The 16,147-nt window shown below is 33.0% G+C and overlaps 1 protein-coding gene across 1 annotated transcript; it reads right to left on the bottom strand.

The window, feature by feature from the left end:
* Positions 1 to 6,270: 6,270 nt before the first annotated feature.
* On the bottom strand, positions 6,271 to 12,427 carry LOC108220021 (carotene epsilon-monooxygenase, chloroplastic). The gene is given in 9 exon segments (NM_001329171.1): positions 6,271 to 6,453; positions 7,093 to 7,255; positions 7,411 to 7,493; positions 7,684 to 7,791; positions 7,877 to 8,017; positions 8,647 to 8,748; positions 8,873 to 9,070; positions 9,169 to 9,465; positions 11,901 to 12,427. Coding segments are annotated over 9 exon segments (1,647 nt in total). The 5' UTR covers positions 12,390 to 12,427; the 3' UTR covers positions 6,271 to 6,387.
* Positions 12,428 to 16,147: the final 3,720 nt, after the last annotated feature.

The raw sequence follows: 16,147 nt of genomic DNA, 5'->3' as shown, positions 1-16,147 counted from the left end.
ATTGAAAGATACTTCTAATAAATGTAATAGTTAGAATATACTACAAATTTATTAATATACTATATTGTTTCAAAGAACGATTAATTTTAGAGAAATGTTGATATATTTTATTTATAATTTCAAAATTATAGTTCCACGAAAGTAAGTTTCTTCTCAAATTTCAAACATTTATTCTGGAAAAAAATACAAATACTAAATGTAGAAGTTTTGAAAGAATATAAATATAAATGCTGAAGTTATGACGTTTGAACTAAAATTCGATGATAGTACATCTCTATCATTCAAATTCAACAACTTAACATTAATATGCTTGGAAGTTCTCATACCATAAACAACTTTTCTTTGTATTAGAATATAATATTAAAAGTATAGCAATAAAGTTGTGTCATAGGCTGAAACTTTAGTCATTGACTATGACTACACATTATGGACTTACTTTGAAAATCTACATTTCATCTTTTCCAAAGCAATAGATTGAAGTGAAAAATCTTTCATGCGTGTTAGTACTTGATGGAGCTCAAAATCAATGAATGTGATCACAAATATGTTCATTATCCTTCTTATCAAACAAATAAAATCATATTACTACTATTTTATTTTGCAAATTGCACCCATCTATTAATTATAATGTAACATATTCTGAATTTATATTTTATGTTTAATCATCTTTACGGCCTAACTAATTAACTTACTTATTTTCAAATTCCTTAAGGTGCGTATTTTGTGTGTGTGTAGTCAAGTGATCAAATACAAACAAACTCTTAAATACAAACTAAAAACCAGTTTCCCTACCACTATTTATAACTGCGAGTATCACTAATTTATACTCCACTAATCACTGTTTTATACAGTATATAAACAATTATTTTTATCATTTAAAATTGAGAAAATCTACTTGCCCAAATTATTGATGATTGATTATCGATGATCAATTTCAATCTTAGAAAGGTTCTTGACGGTAACAAGCCGTAAGAGGAGGTACGATGGTGGTAAGTTGTCGCTAGTTTTGGTAAGTTATGATGGCAAGTGTCCGTCAATTTTGGTGATGGTAGGCGATGGTGACAAGTCATGGAAACGACTGGTAATGGTGGTAAGAGGTCCATTATTGCAATTCAGGCGAAGATGATGGTCATATACGTTGCATATATATGTATGTACACATTTATATTTGACAGATATGTTATATACAAAATAATGATCCGTGATGTACAAAATAGTGATTAAAAATTGAGTTTTGAGTTTGTAAGCTAATTTGATTTGTATTGGAGTAGGACTCTATATATATTATATAATTTGTTGGAGACCGATGTTTAATAAGAGATTGTGGAACTATGCAAGTTCTTCGATTAAAATATTGAAAAATATATTTTTTATTAAATATATTATATAAAGATCACTATTTGCATTGAAAAACATAAAAAATGTGAATATTCAATGAGAAGAAAATGTTATGCGACTTGCAAAACATGTTCACAACAACAGGTTTTGTCATATTTTGCTTATAATTAATACTGACATAGTTTTAAATAATGAAATAATGATCTTCCTAGTATATGTTTGATAAGATAATACATTTTGCAACATATTTTATAAGATAATATATTTTGTAACATTTTTTACATAGAACATATATCGTTTCCATGGTCTCCGATGAACTAGTGATTTCCATAGAATTTAACTTATACATATGAGTCACACTCCATGGAGAATCAACTTATATATAGAGTCTAGTAGAGAATACCTACATATACACACAAAATATATGTATCACTCTCATTATTCATCAAATATATAATTAGTGAATCAAAAAATAAATTTGCATCAATTTTTTTCAAAAAAAAGGTTGAAAATTAATTATAATATATAAACTGGTTCCACGGTAGAACTATTATCATCAAAAAGTATTTCTACAGTATAACTAAATTTAAAAATCAAAATTTTTACTTAGATTATATGTGTTAAATTATTTGTCAGTTTTATTTATGATCAGTATTATTCACTAAAATCAAAATTTATGCATAAATTGACTAATTTTAAAATTATTAATGAGATGTTAAAGTAGAACCAAATGATCCTCCACGAGACTATACATGTGTGCTTGATATGAACAACATTATTTATTGCAAATTTTGAAAACTATATGAATAAAAACATGTTTTATACTTTGTAATGTTCAATTTGGAAAAAATATATAATATCCAAAATTTTCAAATAAAAATGGTATGCATGTAACTCAACATGCATATATAAGTATTTTTTTTTTTTTTTAACAAAGGTGTTAATCTAATAATAAAAAGCCATACGGCATCTACACCAATGATCGAGTCGAATAAACAGTAAATTGCAATTGCATGTTCTCATAAAGAGACAGTTAAACGATATTTTGAAGAAAACGTATATACAAATACAATTACCCGCTTCATGCGTATATAAGTAATATGTCTAACAACCAGTTTCTTTTACATGCTTAATTATTTGTAAGAATAATTAATCACTAAACTAATAAGGAATTTAGTTATTCTGTTCAAACATTCAGTGATTCTATTCAAAATATTTAGTGATTTTTTATACGTTTGTATTATAAGAAGTTTGTATCTAAACACTTGCCATATAGTACAAAATGATATTAATTTATTAAGAAAAATATTGGTTATAGCTGTGAAGCGCGGCGTATAAGCTAGTAATCCCTTTGTCCCAGTCAATTAATTACACTTTATTTTGGATGTATCATTCAATTCTTTGCATTTCAAAATTTATCAAATATAATAAAATTCTATAATATAAAAATCAACTAGCTCACCTACTTTTCTCCACTATACTTACTTTATACATTAAATATATATGGACTCCGTGATTATTTTCATTTTTCTTACTTTCTAATCTTATTTTATATATCTTGTTAAGCTCCGTGTCCAACTGAAATATAAACATTTGGGTGTGGGAGGGAGAGAAGGTTAATCACATACCTTCCTTCCAATTGGGGAGCATATTGGTGAAACTATTCCAATTTTTAATTGTTTAAACTCGGGAACAAGTCCGTAAAAAATTTGGGCGTTAATATTTGAAAACTTCACATCAAAACAACTTTTTTCCTGCCTCTTTGCTTAAAATTGATTTAATATCTGAGAACCGCATGCCAAAGAAGATATCAGGAGAGAAAAGAAAACAACATACACATATTTCTGATGAGTAGCAATAGCATGCAAAACTCTGGCTCGATAAGTTTACAGGATTTTATCAGGAAATGCGTACGTGTGTGTATATAAATAAACGTGCACTTCCATTACAACTACGTTGATATCTATAATATTCTCACTTGCCGATGGGAAATAGTACCACATGTTTTTTGAAATTACATGCATATGCAGCTTACCAATAGACACAATCTGAACTAATACAAACACAATTCAAATATTAATTATTAAATTTCGTGCAAGCCAGAGTGGCAGAGTCTATTTGAACTTAGACAGAAGCTCTGCCATAGTTTGTAACAACATTAAGAAAAAAACTTAACTTGAATCGAACAAGACACACATATATAGGACTATATAGATAATCTGACTCGCCCTGTAGTGATTCCATCCTTCTGCTGAAGAACATGGAGGAATCGAAAATGCCAAAGGATCGAAGTTGCCCTATCACAGTATCAAGCCTTCCTCAGGGGAAATGCATGACTGACAGACACCACAACCAACACCACCACGGTCGCCACTACTGCCTGTCGACTCCTGCCGCCAGTGGCAGGAGTGTGCGACAGGTGAGAACACCTCGTCACATCGTGGATAACATAAATGGTGGAATTTTTATTGAGGAGGTTAAGAAGGTAGGTCTTGTTAGTGGTTATATAGGAGGGGAATGATGTGTAATCACTTTTGGTAGAAAAAAGGAAGCAAGGAGAATGAGATGGGGAGAAAAGGAGGCATCTTCCAAGGCATATGCCATTGGCACCTCACTATTGATCCACATCACATGACAGACACAGACCACATCTATCATTTCTTTCACCCTACTTTTGAGTTTTTCATTTACATGTGCTATTATTAAAATCTCTCATTATTATACTAGTTCCCTTTATCTGCCACAGCATCCATTGCGAGTATCTAAGAATATTTTTGATATTACATATCTCATCTATATTCACAGACGAATATTGCTTCTCATAAGTAGAAAACAAGAATGAGCTATTCAATCATCCAAGAAAACAGAATGAGCATATAGGGTCTTCATCCAGTTTGTGAGACCCTTTCAACACTCGTAAATCATAATACACGTTCAGCAAGAGGCTGCTCTTTGCCAATTAAATCAGAACGTGTTTTCTAACATGTCCATTGAACTCTAATGTATATAGTACCAAATGTTACTCTCGTATTCACTTGTGAAAACTGAAAATGTTAGTACCGAGAAAGTGTCATGAAAACTTCATATATGTGACTTTAAAAGAAGATGCAGGGGGTTAGAAGGTAACAACTAGTTGGTGATGGCAATGTTCCATAGTCTGGTCATGAATGAAAATATAGTTCAGAGGGAAGGATCATAATCATCAATCAATAGGCAAAACCATCTTCCCCATGGATTTGAGACCAAGAGCAATACTAGTGAAGGTCCCACAAGTCCCAGGCTTACCAAAATTGAGGGTGATAAGTAGCAAATAGTAAAGGTTAATATATTTGTTATAGGTATGTTCTTGTTTCATTATCACCCTGTGAAATGCTGCCAAGTGACCTGTTTTTTCTAAAGCAGAGGGTTGAAGTGTCGTCATAATGGTAAAATTCCACTCCAGATTGTGTGGGCACAGGTTGCCCATATATAATCAATAAAATAAACCTCTATTAGTTTTGTCATGAGGCAACAACTGAATCACTGACCTCAAACTAAAGTTTCTTAATCCACTATATTTAAATACAGTTCCCCTTCTTTTGATTAGCCCATTTTTCTTCCTACTGATATTCCCGTTTCTAGGTGGGGCTACTAATATCGCTCTTTTATCCATGCAAAGTAAGGTTTTGTACAGTTTTTGTTGATTGGGTTATGCTTTCGAAGGAAATTATGGTTTTATAAGTTGTAATGCCAAACCATCTGCAACTTTTGTTATGTGACTGGTTGATGCAGAGTTTCAATTTTGAGCCGGAGTTCAAAACTAAAAAAAGAGCAATCCTAATATCGCTCTAAGACAATAATGATAAAGATACAAACAAAGTATCAACTTTCGTTAGCACCTACCATTTTTGTACTATATATGGAAAGCTGACCATATCACACAAAGAAGAGGCACTATATAAAGTTGGGACATGTACTGGAAGATTTAGAAGCATATTATTTGATTCCAAGTGCTTCCGTTATTGGATGCTCTGGTATATACTTCACCTTTATCATATTTTATCTAGTATTATGCAAACGAAAAGAAAAGACGAGATCTACACCTGGGCGAAGCATTCATATGATGAATTTACAGATGTTCACTCATACAACAGAAAGGTCGGGGGGCGCCGTGCATATTTTTACCCAGTTGATAGGTAGACTTGAGGATGTTTTTTTACCAACATAAGCATAGTAAAATATAGCTAGTAATCAGAGAATACATCCAGTTTATAATACGAATATTGTATGTAGTATACTATTATGTTTATACTACACAGTACACAATACTAATTATAATTTTCATAGTATATAGCATTAGACCTCGCAATTAGTATACGTACTTTTGTGTTTCGTGTCTGAGAATGGTAAACCCATATATGTACCCATATAGGATCGTGTACTTTTCATGTCGTGTTTTCGTGTAGGGCTAAATAAAAAATAAATATATAAACTATTATAATTTTGGATATATTTTTACATATATTTATTCAAAATATATATTTACATGTAATATTATATTTTGGATATATTTTTAGTTTTTTACAAATATATTCATATTTACATATAATATTATAAACATATGTCGTGTTATGTGCCCAAGGGTAAACACATTCGACACCAAATTTAGTCATTTCATTTCGTGTTTGCATACTTTCGTGTTTGTATGCCGAAAGGTGAACCCATATTCAATTACTATTATATAGCTAGTACTTCTGCAATGGATCATCTGGACATGGTAATGGATACACAACACACAAGTAATCCTGTGGCAGTGTTTATGTAAATAACCTATACGTAATCTAGACTGTGAGCAGGTAATTGACACTAACAATATTTATATACAGTAGTACTTATGAGGCCAACTATGTTTTTATCAAATAACTTGCAAGACTTGCCTCTGTTCTCAGCTGCTAAATGAATTTTCTTTCTCGGTTAATAAATCAATAGAGTCGAAGCCTCAGTGGATCACCTTCATCATCCCACATTCTATACAACATATTGCCACTTTTATGTACAGAACTATAAAGTTTACCTAGATATTGAGGAAACAGCTGCTGATTTGATTTGCCGCTTGGACACTTTCATGTACAATCCCTGAAAAAGGCAGATTGTAAGCAGAGATAATATAAGTCCATACCCGATTTACAATTAGTTTTTTCGCTGTCATGGCAAAATAAGTGGCCTCAAGTATTTATGTCTTGTATATAGAAGGAAGACTGCCTGCTGAAAAAGGGTATTAGAACTTCCTAAAGACTAGACTAGGGATTAGGCAAGCAAATTATTTTCACTAAACATAGATTTAGCTTTGTTCTTGTTCACTATATAATTTACCACCTTATGCTGCTATCACCAACTACATATAAGTACAAAAGACATTGTGTAATATGTGTTCCTTTTACACTTTGTTTGGTTAGAAGGAATGGAAGTGGTTGGGAACAAAATGAATTTGTACATCAATATACATATCTATACTATTAAAGCCGAAATATTAACAAATTTGGTCAGTTAGTTGCTCGGGATTTGGGACTACGGGCCTCCTGAATTTATAACATGTTTTAACGGATCGTTATATTGAAGCGTTGTTATAACTTATAACTTAGTACTTTGTGCAAATGTAATCAGTAAAACTGCTTCTATCTCTTTTTAGCTCACCTCTCCAGGCTATCTTTGACATTAATGTTGAGCATGAGTGTGCAGTTGAAATTAAAAACTATTATTAATTGAGAAAATTACATTCGTTGTGTGAATAGTGGCTCCTGTTGTCATGTTGATAACCTGATCTGGAATCAACTCAAAGCTCAAGTGCTGCAGGAATATAGCTAGCGACACAATTGCTTCCAGTAAAGCAAACTGATCACCTACACATTTGCGAGGACCTCCGCTGAATGGGATAAATCTGCAATGGTACATATTGTTATGTGAGAGTCCCAATAATTTAGGAAAACAGACATGTGCGTGAGATTGTAAGCCATATGCCCATATCTAAACGGATCTCTAATCCAACAGTACATCTTATGTATAACTGAATTCAGATGAAAGAGTCCTCGATACCTATAATCAGTATTTGATTCATTTGGCACCGGGCCATCCAAGTCAAATCTTTCCGGAATAAACTCTTCTGCCCTGTCCCAGACCTGGGTTTCACATAAATATAGATAATCATAAAACAAAATATGGTACGTCTATATGGTAGTAATTGCTTAAGAGAAAATTAATGTCCCCATAAAATGTAATAAAACCTAGATTTTCAAATTTATGAGCAGAAGGAAAACGACAATAATAAGATGGAATGTAATTGTAATAAACCGGAATGAGCAGAATTACCTTTGAAGAATGATGGATATTATATACAGAAATCATTATGTCTTGCCCAGGATTAACCTTGTAGCTCCCAGGAAGCTCATCAGCAACTTCAGCTCTTCGAATCAGAACCTTAAATTGATAAATCCAGGACAATGAATGAATTTAAAGAGTTACACAGCCACTCACTGAACTAAAAGGAAAGGATGCAACCTACAGGAGGATGTGGATAAAGACGCATCGACTCATTTATGCAGCGTGTCAGGTACTTGAGATTCTTAATGTCATCATATGTAGGAGGCCTTCCTTCTAAAACTCTATCAACTTCTGCTTGGGCTTTTACTAAAGAAGAAGGGTTCTGAATAAAGGTATCAAGCAGGAAAACAGTAGAGTAAGCATTAGCATCTTATTGATTATTTGCACGTTTATAAAGAATTAAGCATATGTAGTGTACTCCATGTCATGGAACTAAATTGGACAAAGTATTTTACAGCAACCAAGTTCTGAGACAAAGGCTTAAACTGCTGGACCTCCAAAGTTACACTGTCTGCTCATATAAACCATTGGCATAAACAAATAAACATTCTCAACCCTAAAACTTGTCATTCATGTAAATTCACCCTTATCAAAATTATTTTCGTCTCAAGCTTATTTCTGTTGCTGCAAGTCATCATGGGTGAATATCAAGGTTTCGCCTATCAATTGTGGTAAGTATTAGCAACAGTGATGACTTCCTTGCATAACATCAGGATGAGATATTGATTTAAACAAATTTTCACACTTTGACTCTTATATGTTAAGTTCAATGTATTATGTATGCATAAGTGATACTTTGTTGGTTAAAACTTGAAAGTTAATTAAGCTAGATACGAATTAATCATTTATATTAATTGAATTCAAATTCTATCCAAAATCAACTGCTTCTCTTTTTGTTTGACTGTTCACCAACTTGCAAATTTTGCTAATATGTGAAAATAGTGGTGGTACCTTACTTAAAAGATATGATGTCCATGTCAACACAGAGCCGGTGGTCTCGTGGCCAGCAACTAACATCGATAAAAGATCATCTCGCAGCTGTGTGCTTGAGACCTAGCACATGTATATTATCTTAGATAAGATATGAGACAATTAAAATGTAATTGTCAGGCTTAGATCACATCGATGTTATCTTAGATCACATGTTTATCAGGCTGAAAAAATTGAAAGTGTTTACCTCTTCTCTGCTGGCTAGCAGGAACCGTAGAATGCTAGGATCGGCTTCATTTACATACTCCTCCTCGCTAATCCTTTCACCTTCAGTGTCCACAATCTTCTTGCACTTCTCGATCAGTTCTTCGACTGTTGTTCTAATCACTGTAACAGCTTTTTCAGCTTTTACTTGTCTCGGGATAATCTTACATAATGCTTCAATCTGCAATAGAAGTAAAAAGGAAGACATGTTTAACTTTAAATGAAAAACAAATCACATCGGAATTTGGATTAAGCAAAGCCATTGAGGTAAGAATCAACCTTCCAATATGGTAATATGTCAGTTGATCGAGCCTCTGCTTCTTTTAAAGCAGTGTAAACTGCTTCAATAACAGGACTATCAGCATTAAGCGAATCAAAATTGTAGTTGAACACTGATAGACCAATAACATCCAGAGTTAACTGAGAAAACTGTTCCTCCATATTTACAGCAGAGCCATTTAATGCGCTAATTTCAAGCTTTTCCACCAGTCGTTCGGCACATTTGCAGAACACCCGGTCAACCATCACTGACAAATACTTCTTGTGAAGCGAAGGAACCACAGCCCTGCGTCTCGCCTATCATACACTAGATTTGTTAATTGTTAGAGATTAAAAATATATCTAGGTTCAAAATACCATTAACTTTGCATTTCGGAGCATGTATGGCTACACTGAAAGTGTATACCACATGCTCAACTTAAGTATACTTTATAATTATAGAAAGTACATAATCTACCTTTGGCGAGCTCTAACCACATAGACAAATTCACATTGTATATATTTAAATCATAGCACAAGTTATACTATATCTATTAGTACTTATTATTTAGAGTAAACTTCAGAGTTGTGTCCAAAGTTTACATCGATTTTCAAAACGTTGGCCAGAGTTTAAAATTCTCAAAAAGATGGCCAAACTTTGGCTTCACTTTTTAAAAGTGTGGCTCCCGTTAAATGCATTAACGGGAGCCACATTTTTTAAAAGCGGACCAAAGTTTGGCCACTTTTTTGAGAATTTGAAACTCATTTTTACCCTTCTATTCGTTCCAAATTCTCAGAAAAGTGGCCAAACTTTGGTCCGCTTTTCAAAAATGTGGCTTCCGTTAGGCTTCCGTTAGTGACATTTAACGGGAGCCACACTTTTAAAAAGCGGAGCCAAAGTTTGGTCATCTTTTTGAGAATTTGGAACTCTGGCCAACTTTTTAAAAATCGGTGTAAACTTTGGCCACAACTTTGAAGTTTACTCTATTATTTAACATGTGACATGTAAGCTTGTCTTAAAAAATTTCTCCAGTTACTTTATTTCTGGGATTGATAGCCTATACTTAGTGGTCATGTTGCATTTTACAAATGTTGCTTTGGTTGGTTTGTTCTCAGTATCTATTTTCTTTTTTGTGACACCGTAATAGAGCATTTAACAAATGCAACATAACCACATGTATGTCAATCAGTGAATTCGAATAATTAAAAAGAAAAAAAAATGATGTAAGTTTACATATTATGTACTTAAAGATGAGTATTTCCAGTTGTGATAGTATGTGTTGTAATCAATGTATACAATGAGCATGTGGTGTTGTAGTTCAATGGCAACCTTAAAATTCTTGCTGCTTAAAAAATGGAAAAATATTGAAGCTCTACTAAACATAAGCATCTTGGCTAAAGTTGGTCTTATATTATAATGGCACCAGGAGAATTAAAAGTTTCAACATAAAGCAATAAAAAAACTTATCATCGGTAGATATTGACAAGTCAAGTGACTTTTTGTATGGAAGACTCTCTAATTACACAGAATGTTATGGCAATAATGTACCCAGATACTTAAGTTAATTTCTTTATTATGGCCCTGTTTGAAAGTTAGAGGTTTATAAGAAGAAATTAGAGGTTTTACCATGTAAATCGTCTAATATTGGTGTTTGGTAGTTAGCAGACTGCAATACCGGTTTGGACTCAAAAAACTAATTTGGTGGAACTTTTTTTAATTAGAGGATTGTCATGTGTCAACTGTCTACTTAATATACAAAAAGCTAATCAGACAACTATGTACCAAACAGTCTCATACAAAACAACGAATTCAATCCGTTGGTCAAAGCAAAGCAGCTACTCCAGCTAGTCAAAACACATAATTAAATCTGCTAATTGCCAAATAGGGTTAATGATTTCTTTAGTGCCTATTATGTAACACTATTTTCAGGTTTAGGATGAGGAGGAAAACAACTCCCACCCACACGTTAACGCAACTTGAGCTAGTTGTAAACAACGGGAAATTCAAAAATTCAAGACAGTGGAGGTATATTTCTATTTCGCAAATGTGCTGATATTCCTATAAAAATAAATTAGTATACAATGATTTATTACAGTAGTATATTGCAACCCCAGACCATTTTTGAAGTTGGTACGAGTCTACAAAATTAGATAAAAGCCAACTCTGGAAGATAAATATATGATAAGAAACGACGATTTTCATTTTGTAATATTCAAACCCACAGCATTACTTAAATCTAGCAAATGGTGTATGCTTAAATTTCTGTCAAAATAATATGCCGCGACTACCTTCCCCCTTGTGCATCCACCCCTTGCTGAAGCCCTCATCTCCTTTTTAGCTACATATCTTCTTCAATGTTTTCAAAATTTTCATTCTTCCTCGTAGTTTCCAAAGTTCTCATACTTATACCAGTCACATTGTTCCCAGGTTCTAAAACTCTTATTGTGTCCACAGACCTCAAAAATAATCAAAAGTTACATGATAACCCATGTATTAAACTATTTCTCTTGATATTAAGACACTTGTTACAAACATTCCCTCCTATTTCTCCTGAATTTCTAGTTCCGCATCTACCGGATTATTACATAAATGCTATAACAAAGTCTCAATTATCAATTGTAGAGGAAATGCACGATAGAAATGCTACAAACATACAATAAAGTCAACACGAAATTAAAATATTCTAATCAAGCAGTTAGCAAAAAAATCCAAAAGGGTGAAAATGCAAATATAATAGAGCATAAAAAATTACCGTCCAAAGAGGGCCTTCAGCAATGGCAAAGCCAGAGCCAAACAAGAACTCAGAAACCTCAGCAACAAGACCTTTAGCATACTTGCCATAATTCCTCAAAACATGTTTAGCAATAGCTGGATCACTGACCACCACAAAATCTCTCGGCCCAGCAGCAAGCCTATAAATGGGCCCATACATATTCATCCACTTAAACAATGGCAAGAAAAGAGCACCCCCAAGAAGCTCAGACACGTCTTCAAGCTTTGCACTGGCAATGGGTATGTTGGAATCATCTTTGCTGAGAGTGAGAGACTTGGTAAGAGAAGTGAGCCAGTCTGGGCTGACCCATGAGCCTTGGTTGGACTTGGGTGGCTTGTTGTCGAGTGAAGATTTGATGGAGAGTGGGAGTGAGTGAGGTGGTTGATGAAATGGTGGGTGGTGTTTGGACAAGTTTTGGCGGATAGGAATGGGGAGGAGCGAGAGAGATGAGATAGAATGGTAAGGCATGTTTGGGAGTTTGGTAACTCAAACTTTTTGTTGATTTTGTTTTGTTCCGTTAGTTTTTTAGTTAATTTAAGTTTGTGTACAGTGGGCTTAGCTGAACCGGTGGGTCATAGTCCGGTATTCCGAGGATCCAGATTTCACTCGCTCGTCTCGATAAATATTGAAGGGTCGTTTGGTCGAAGATGGAAGCATGGGGTTGGAATAAAAAATCAGATGATAGGGTTGAAGATTATAGTAAATATCATGTGTTTAGTCGGGTAATGAAATAAATATGATTGAAACTAAAATATTTATGAGTTATTTAATTGTAATTAATTTAAAACATTATTAACATTTATTATATTTTAAAGTCATTAATTTCATTTTATGCTACTACCTCCGTCCCTTTAAACTTGTCACTTTGACTTTTTACGCGTTATTTAAGATGATTAAAAAACATATTTCTACTTATTATTTTTAAAATTTTCTTTTTCTGAATTAAAATTTATAGTTTATATTATTACTCATAAAAAGAAAATTTTAAGAAAAATGAGTGGAATTATGTTTTTTAATCACCTTAAGTTACGTACAAAAAGTCAAAGTGACAAGTAAAAAGGGACCGGGGTAGTAATAATTTACTCCCTCCGTCCCAAAATAGTTGTCACATTTGGTTTTGTTCCGGTCAAATTGACTAAATTTTGACTGAAATTTATTAATATTTTATCAATTGACAAAATAAAAAAAAATATGTCACCGGAAATAACTTTTAATCTACTTTAAGATATAATTTTCAGTTTTTTAAAATAAAGAGTGATTGACTTATAATCTTTGGTCAAAATTTAATCAATTTGACTAATAAATATAGAAATGTGACAACTATTTTGGGACGAAATTAATACATACAATGATATTTTCAAACAAAAAAAAAAGAGTACATACAATGATATAAATAGAAATGAAAATAGAAGCGGAAAATATTAATTCGTGAGATCCATGTTTCATACCCGCTTCTCTTTTTGGATATGAAAATCTCATAACTTGTGGGTTAGAGAAATGGATATCAGAAAAAATATTCTTTACCAAACATCATGTATTGGCTTAGATTGAACAAGATTCATACCAAATACCAAAGAAATTCCAACAAAACGACCCTTATGAATGATACTCGTATATAAAATTTGTAAGTTTAAATGATAAAATAAACTGATGCCTGTGTATTTGGGCTCCACAAACTGTGACGATTAATGAAATTGTTATTTCGGGATGTAACCTATATAACTAACTTTATCTCAAAAATATTACTATAGTTTAGTTAACTAGATCATGCATGGTCATTGGCAGAATGGTAGTCACATAATCATTTACAGGGAAATGCCCAATAATACACGTGTGGTTTTGGTTTTTCTAAATGGTCCGCAAAATAATTTTGTCTAACTATTGGTACATTTATACTATTATACCATTTTTTATTATATTCCTCCCGTCAAGCATTGTTAAGTAGACTTGATTCTGCAGATGCTTTCGGCAAATCTTCTGAACTATTATTCATATGTTGATCACCTGACGACTGAACACCAGACTCCTAATTCCCCCATCCCCTTTCCATCCCAGCTAAACCAATCTTCCTTACCACCTGCAATACCGTCGGAATCTTCCTCTGGTGACGAATCTGTCTTACTTAAGTCATCCATTATCTCATTTCACTCTCTTTTTCATATAAAATAGTAATAACACCATTAAAATACACAACAAAAGGACCCAAATCAGTCCGTGAGCTAGGGTTTGTGAATCGGGTCGGTAATCAAACTTCTCTTTTGATTTCATCCATTAATCTTACAAATTACTATCTGTATATGTACGTTTTGCTGCTTGTATGTACACTAGTTGTATATATGTGTATGTGTTATTATCGCTGATTTGGGGGTAGTAACGTCAGTCGAGAGACGAAAATGGTGTAGAGTTGAGTCGGAGAGGGTTGGTGGTGAGGAAACGAGTTGGATATCAGGGGATTACAATCGAAGAGGTGGAGAAGTATAGAATGGCAAGGGAGTGTTGACGCTAGGGTTTACAAAAGAGAAACGACGGAGAGGGAGGCAACGGTTGGGACTTGTGTCGCGGATGTAGGTTTGCGGCAGGGATAGTATCTTCGGCAGCCTCGTAACTGCTATGGAGGTCGTTTAGCATATGAAGGAAGAAGGTATGGTGATGGTGAGGTGTGGGGTCTGCAGTGACGCCACCGTTTAGATTAATCAAAAAAGAAACGAGGTGTACGGTCTGATGTTTTTAAATTTATTTTATTTTATTTTAAAGTTAATTTAGGATTAGTAAATGTTAAGTAACGGGATTTGATAGGAAGAGTATGGTACAAAATGACCTAATAATTTAAGTGTACTAACCGAAAATCAAAATTATTTTGCGTACCATCTTAAAAAAGTCTAAACCCCGAGTAACAACTGAGATATAATTTCAACTATCCATTCTATATGATTTCTTTTGATCATGTCCATTCACATGTCCTCCCCTAGTTTCATGTTCTTCATTCACAATCCCAAAATTTTCACATTCGTTGCTACACTCTTTACACCGTCACTTTCATATATAGATATTACAAAAAATTACTATCTTAAAATTATCTTTACTGATTTAATGAAAATGTACAGAGTGTATGTGCAAAAACCATATAATATAGGACTGAAATATTCATTGACTTGTCATTTATTCCTGTATCCGATAATTTTCAAAATTAAACATATTATCCGGTGTACCTTTATATATACAACAAAAAGCTCAAATTTTTTTAAATATAAAAAAAAACCATCTGATATGACATATATACATAAATATCTTATCAAGAGACTGTTATAAAATAAAAAAAACTATATACAATCTATAATATGCATTGTACATGCTCTGCGTAGCATGTGAAGCCAGTTTTAATTGAATTATCGGCTATTATATCAAAGTCTCTATCATTTTCATCAAAAATAATCATGCAACTATTCGATCTTCACGGCAATTAATAAAGCCACTATAATCGCTACATGTGTATCACCCCGTTAAATTTTAAAAACATATAAATGAAAAAGTTAATAAATCGATGATGTATTTGTCACGATCTTTTTATAGTATTTGTTTTGTAATCTTCAATTCAAATTTTATTTTGTAATTCATGTGACTCACACAACATCTGACAATTAGGATTCCGTTATGTTTTCTGCTAATTAATTTTCAAGATTTATTATAATAATATATATAGTGGTTCTAGTGAGTAAAATGAATCCACGTATGTTCAGTTAATAATTATTAACGATCATGATGGATATTTTAATATACAAACCTCATATTATCACTTTACATATATCAATTGCTCGCCACTCGTTTGTAATGGAAACGTCTTACGCGGATATTTGCAAAATATATACGATCACGAGGAAAGGAATCCATAGAATTGCTTAGTTTCAGGTTGACTGCTGCTTCGAATATTTAAAAATCATAAAATTTGAATTGTTAACGGCTAATTACAATGAGGCCGTTTGGGTAACTTTTTTTTTGATAAAAAGGAATCAATTCATTCATCAAAAGTCATACGGCATCTACAAATATAATCGAAATTGGATAGACGTTGTATTACATCACTGTTAAATCCTTCTTTCTTGGAGAGGCAACTAAGCGATTTGAAGATGATTTGAACATATGTACTCGTTTTCACCTGATTGGTTTTCACACGATTGGCTTTCACCTGACTGTTCTGAACAATCGACCATAGATGCGATTCCATAATA

Source organism: Daucus carota, chromosome 5, assembly GCF_001625215.2.
Source record: "Daucus carota subsp. sativus chromosome 5, DH1 v3.0, whole genome shotgun sequence".
NCBI classification, from domain to species: Eukaryota; Viridiplantae; Streptophyta; class Magnoliopsida; order Apiales; family Apiaceae; genus Daucus; species Daucus carota.
This window is presented reverse-complemented; position numbering and strand designations above follow the sequence as displayed.